General features: G+C 37.5%; 1 protein-coding gene across 1 annotated transcript in view; it reads right to left on the bottom strand.

The window, feature by feature from the left end:
- Nucleotides 1–3,410, bottom strand: part of fblim1 (filamin binding LIM protein 1) — a 9,540-nt gene extending 6,130 nt beyond the window's left edge. The window contains exons 1-3 of the mRNA XM_016263352.1: nt 3,155–3,410; nt 2,190–2,568; nt 804–817 (exon numbers count right to left, since the gene is read on the bottom strand). Coding sequence (XP_016118838.1) covers nt 804–817; nt 2,190–2,564 — 389 coding nt within the window. The 5' untranslated portion in view covers nt 2,565–2,568; nt 3,155–3,410. The remainder of the gene's footprint in view (nt 1–803; nt 818–2,189; nt 2,569–3,154) is intronic.
- Nucleotides 3,411–5,995: the final 2,585 nt, after the last annotated feature.

Raw genomic sequence — 5,995 nt, 5'->3', positions numbered from 1 at the left:
CCCAAAATCCTAAATAGTCTCAATTATCAAGCAGTTTTGATTTTCCGAGCAGTATGATGTCATATTGCTCAGGCCCCGCCCACAACCGCTGATGTACGGTCCAATATTAGCATGCTTTTGCCCTCAGCCAGTTGTACGAAGTCCATCTTTTTCTCCACGCTCCAGCAGCTAGAGAAGTCACAGCAATTTATGAAAGAAATCAATTAAATCTGTATGTGGGAGTGTGTGTGAAAAAAGCAGATGTAACCCCCTTTGTAATCCTTAACATTTTCATAAGTAACTGTCATTTAATTACATATTTTTTCTCAGTAACTGATTACAATTACTTTTATTTTGTAATTAAATTACGTAATTCCGTTACATGTAACTAGTTACTCCTCAACACTGGACATATGTGATATATACAGCCATACCTAGCAAATCTCATCTGTGTGACTGATTATATCATCGCAAAATGTTACCGGCCAGCTATTTATATAAAGTTGAAAATATAGTATAGCTGGATATATCACAAAATATAAACTATATTATCGCACAGACATAGGCGGAGGGTGAACCAACTCCAGGGTAAGGCTAAAAGCAGCCAAATCTATTAACTACAAACATCATAAACCTGTCTTTTTAGGCAAGAACCAGACACGGGTGTCATGTAGGCTAATAAAATATGTTTAATGGGACTGAATTAGTATTTAATGTGATTACAATTTAATTAAAACATTATAAATGGATAATTATATAACGTTTTCTTCTCACGGTTATTCAAAGGCGAATAAATTATGTACAGAAATGACATTATCACTAACTGTGATCTATGGCACTCTCAAAAAAACAAAACTACCGTTATAATCACTGAAGCTGTCTACACTGCGAAATGAATCCCTTACTTTCATCGTACGTGCATCTGCGCTTTGTTGTTTACGATGAGAGAATTTGTGGAATTCTATTTCCACTTTCTATTCATTTACACTTTGTTAGCAACAACCGTAATAGATTTAATTTGCTTGTGCAGGGGCATTTTTGTCCAATTTAGTGTCACTTTTGCCCCTTCCCCAGCCTTACACATGCTCCGCCTATGCGCACAGATCTATATATAAATTTGGATATATAGTATAGTTGTATTTACAGAAAAAATGTAAAGTATGTAATTGCACAGGTCTACATATAAAGTTAAATATCGGGGCAGTAGGGCTGAAACGATTAGTCGACATTATCAACAACGTCGACAATAAAAAAGAGTTCAAGAGAAGAAGACAGCACTTCAGATCAGATCAAACACAGCCGAGCCTGAAGCTGCTGAGCAGCATTTGGATGAATCTGTAAATATATGCTGCGCGCTTTCCTCTCAATAATGAAAAAGACCATAACAAAAACTGCCAGCGGTGGGAAAGCAGCAGTTAAGAAAGCATCTGATTACAGTGCTGTGGATGTTTTCAGGAGCGCGGCAGTTCGGTTCTCCAGTAAAGTCCAGTCACCTCACCTTTATTATATAACTTAGTACTTTTTGCCTTAAATCAAGCAGCTTTACAGCATTAAACATGAAAAACCAGAGTCAGCGTTGCTTCCAGTTAGAATTACAGCTCGGTTTTCAGTTATAGAGCAGCTCTCCGGTGTGGAGCTCGCTGATGATACAATCTGTTTATTAGTGGGGAAAAAATATTTCATTCAAGTTATAGTTTGGTTTGCAGAGATCACACTTGTTTTGATTATCGTTGATTATCAAGGTATTTTAAGAGAGATTATGTTGTGAATAAAATAGTTTATCAAAAAATAAAACGTCTTATCACTTGCCTTTATTTAGTTTCTTATCCACATGACTTACAGAAGGAGATTTTAGGCAGAATTATGTCATTCAGTGACTTTAAATGGTGCTAATTAAATGCTGAATAAGAGGTTCTCTGCCATCTCATTTTGTGTGCCACAATATATTTATTTGTATAAATTAATTGTATAATTACATAATATGACTTTCAAAAGCTGAAGTGATTACCTTAATTTATATGTTAGAATATGTATAACTCAATATTTTAACTAATTGCAAACGCTGAATAATCAATAAATGTTTACTGATCAATCAGCAGAATAATCGACGATTAGTCGATTAATCGGTCTAATAATCGTTAGATTAATCGATGATCAAAATAATCGTTTGTTGCAGCCCTCATGGTTAGAGAGTCGGACTTGTAACCCAAAGGTCGCAGGTTCGAGTCTCGGTACTGGCAGGGATTGTAGGTGTGGGTACAGCGCTCAGATTGCACAGATATATTCATATAAAGTTGGATATATAGTAAAATCGAAACTATATTATCATCCAGGTATTTAGAGATTATAAACATTAACATCATGATTTTCTGTAAAGCTGTCTTGAAATCGTGTATTGTGAGAAAATCTCTACAAATAAATGAGATGTCGTTACGGTCTGGAGCAGGCGTGTCGCTGTGGCGTGTGCTGTCCCGTCTGTAGGCGGCGGCGGGTGTGCTGTGGACGCGAGCCGTCGGTGTGAACGGAGACGCCAGCGTGATGAAGACGGACGACACCATCCTCTTCTGAGGGGCCGCAGACGCCATGATGCTGAAACACACCTGAGAAACTGAATAAAACACTGGGACGTTTCTGACAACGCTTTTTCAACGTTGAAACAACATCTGACACTATTTCAAACTGAAAAATAGGTACTAAAATCTGCTTAATTCTACATGGAGTTACTGAACACGTTTACACATTGATGAGATCAACTAAATAAACAATAGCTACATAACTGCATCTGAAAGTGCTTTAGATGTTCTGCCAGACATGTCTGTGTATTCAGTACCGAAACCTGATGTCTTCTCATGTCTCTCAAGTTTAGGTTGAATATACGTTACTTAAATGTTCTCTCGCATATTGCAGTTATGAACTCTTCCTGTACAGAATAAATCTGGAAACACACACATGTGCGGAGTGTGTCAGATGCTTCACACACTGAAGAACTTCACAGATCCGTCTGAAAGACCTTCAGCAGCACATTATAAAAGAACGAAACGAGCTGATGATTGAATGACAGATGAAGAGCAGAACTTCAGAAGTTCACAGATACTCATATCATGAGGCTTTGTTCGGTTTCTGTCCTGCTGCTGAGAAATTCCTAGAGTCTCGTTCTCTCTGAGCTCAAACGTACCTGAACAGCAGATCAAACTCTTCCTCTGTGTGGTTCCTCGTTCCTTTCGATCTGCAGCGCTGTAGTCACTCAAAGACAGAGCGACAGACAGAGACAGAGAGAGAGAGAGCTGTAGCAGTCAGGGTCGTATCTGCAGCAGGCCACACCTTTTCCTCCCTCATTCCCTCCCTCGCTCGCCCTCCTGTCTCTCTCTCTCTCTGTCTGTCTCTCTCTCAGATCAGCAGAGGTGAAGAGTTAAACAGTTACTGACTGACAAAGCGCAGTAAAATGTATGACACACACACAGGCAGGCATGCATGTCTACAAACACACAAAGGCATGCAGTTACTTGAACACACACACACACACACTCTCACACTCTCTCTCACACACACACACACACACTCTCACACTCTCTCTCACACACACACTCTCTCTCTCTCACACACACACACACACACACACACACACACACACACACACTTCTCCTTGCTTTATCACAGAGGCAGCAGGATGTGACTGTACTTGTCTTTCCAGCTCAGCTCTGAGTCTCTCTCTTGATCTGTCTCTCTCTCTCATTGTTCTATCAGTGTTGTTTTCTCTACCTCCCTCAGTGTGTCTGCCCTCTTTTCTCTCCCATCCCCCACTCCACTCGTTCTCAATCTCTCTCTCCCGCATTAAACTCACTGCTGACTTCACACAGTCATTGACAACTTCATAAACTGCATCAAACTAATGAGCTGTTTCAACTACATCAGCTATACAAACAATGTAAACTTAAACTACATCAACCATAAAAGCTGCAAAAACTATACAATCTACATGAAAACACTGAACTATATGAACAAATTACATATGCTGAACATTGTATAAACAAAAAAAAAACTACATACAATTTAAGGTATATAAACTAAAATGATCTAAATTATATAATCAAACTACATAAACTGTAGACACTATATAAACTTAAACTATATGCACTGTAGAAACAAATTATATAAACAATACAAACTATATGATCTAAACAAATTATATAAACTTCAAACTGCATAAGCTATAAAAAATATATTAACAAACTATATAAACTATATGAAATGAACAAATCGTATAAACCTCAAACTACATAAACTATTCTAACTGTATAAACTTAAACTATATAACCTATAAACACTACACGAACGAAACAAACAATATTAACTATCCAAACTACATAAACTTGACTTATATAAACTATACAAACTATATGAATTAAACAATTTATGTAAACAATGCAGACTACAAAAACTTGATACAAAACTGTACAAACTAAACAATTGTGTAAACTCAATAAATGGCATAAATTATACAAACTATCTGAACAATACGAACGAGAAAAACTAATTAACTACATGATGTGCATGTGGTGCTCTTTAGTAGACAGCCGTGAAACTGCAGTCGAAGAATATTTTGGAGAGTTAGTGTGGGATTGTCCCGCGAGATGAGACTCTACATCAGCAGATAGCTTTGGGTTTAGTGTGAGTAGAGCCTTCGTCATGCTGGAATCTGGAGGGAGGAGCTGAAGAAAGACAGAGGAGAGAGGGGGAGGGGCTGTGGAATGCACCGGTGATGTCACAGCTGCAGGAGGGATCCTGTCCAGTGATGACATCATCCTCCTCACACCAGCTCCGCCCACAAGAAATCAGGCCTGAGAGGAGAGCTCCAGAAAGTCCTGAAGAGACGAGAGAGGAACATCTGAGGAACATGACATTACATTGTCTAAACAAGCACACGTTTATAAGAGCAACCCAATACTGCGCCAGAGTATCTGTGAGGAACATGTAGACTTCTGAGGGCTGGAAGGTTGTTGGTGAATCATGACCTGTCATCACTGAGCTCCTGAGGAAGACGTTTAACCTGTTTGTTTTACTGTGTTTAGTTAGTGATTAACTAGCGTTTATCTGCACTGGCATACGTGCATCAGATAAACGCTTCTTCAGTGATCAGCTTCTCTGAGGAGCATTTGAGGTCAAAGTACAAGCACCATAACAAATTATTCATATCCCTGATACTTGTAGCAGAAGCAAAACATCCTTCGTTTAATTCCTGTTATAGATGAACTCATACTTTTCCCTCATAGGCAGTCAACATCACTCACTGTACAGAGTAAAGCAAAGCCTGACAGCACATGGACATCATGTACACCTGCAAGACGTCTACAGGACGCTTCCTATCAGATGTCAAATAGATGTTTAGAAGATGTCTTTAAGATGATTATGATGTAAAACTGACATCTTAGAGACATCTGTCAGATGCTTGTACACAGCAGATGCTTTCCAGATGAAGCGATCTTTAACAGACGTCTCTCAGACGTACCTGTGCGATCTGGGGATTTGTGAGAAGTTGAAAGTTGCTTAAATAATAAATGTACTAAAAAAATGTTAAAATTACAAGTAAATACTTTTAAAATAAAAACAATCGAATTAAACGCACTAAAAATATTTAATATTTTAATTTGTTACCTGCATGTCATGTGACCATTAACCGAACTGTGTGAATGTTTTTAAATGGTTAAAATATTGACTTATTTTCTGAGAAAGATATAAAGTAAACATTTTAGATAAAAAAAATTGTTCAACTGACAAAAAATGTTTATTACAAAATTAAAAATTACATTAAGTAATTTTTAAACAAAATAAAACACTGCTAAATTACTGAAATATTAACAAACTCTCAGGGAAACTAAATATTTTAGATTAAAAATTTATAAATATGTTTGAGAATCCTGATTTAACATATAAATGAGTTCATGACATACATGAAATGAAGCAGCACTAATAAAAGTCTTACCTCTCAGATAGGTCCTTCAAGGTATCTTGGAGAGGT

Source organism: Sinocyclocheilus grahami, unplaced genomic scaffold (genome assembly GCF_001515645.1).
Source record: "Sinocyclocheilus grahami isolate Dianchi unplaced genomic scaffold, SAMN03320097.WGS_v1.1 scaffold5554.1, whole genome shotgun sequence".
Classification (NCBI taxonomy): domain Eukaryota; kingdom Metazoa; phylum Chordata; class Actinopteri; order Cypriniformes; family Cyprinidae; genus Sinocyclocheilus; species Sinocyclocheilus grahami.
This window is presented reverse-complemented; position numbering and strand designations above follow the sequence as displayed.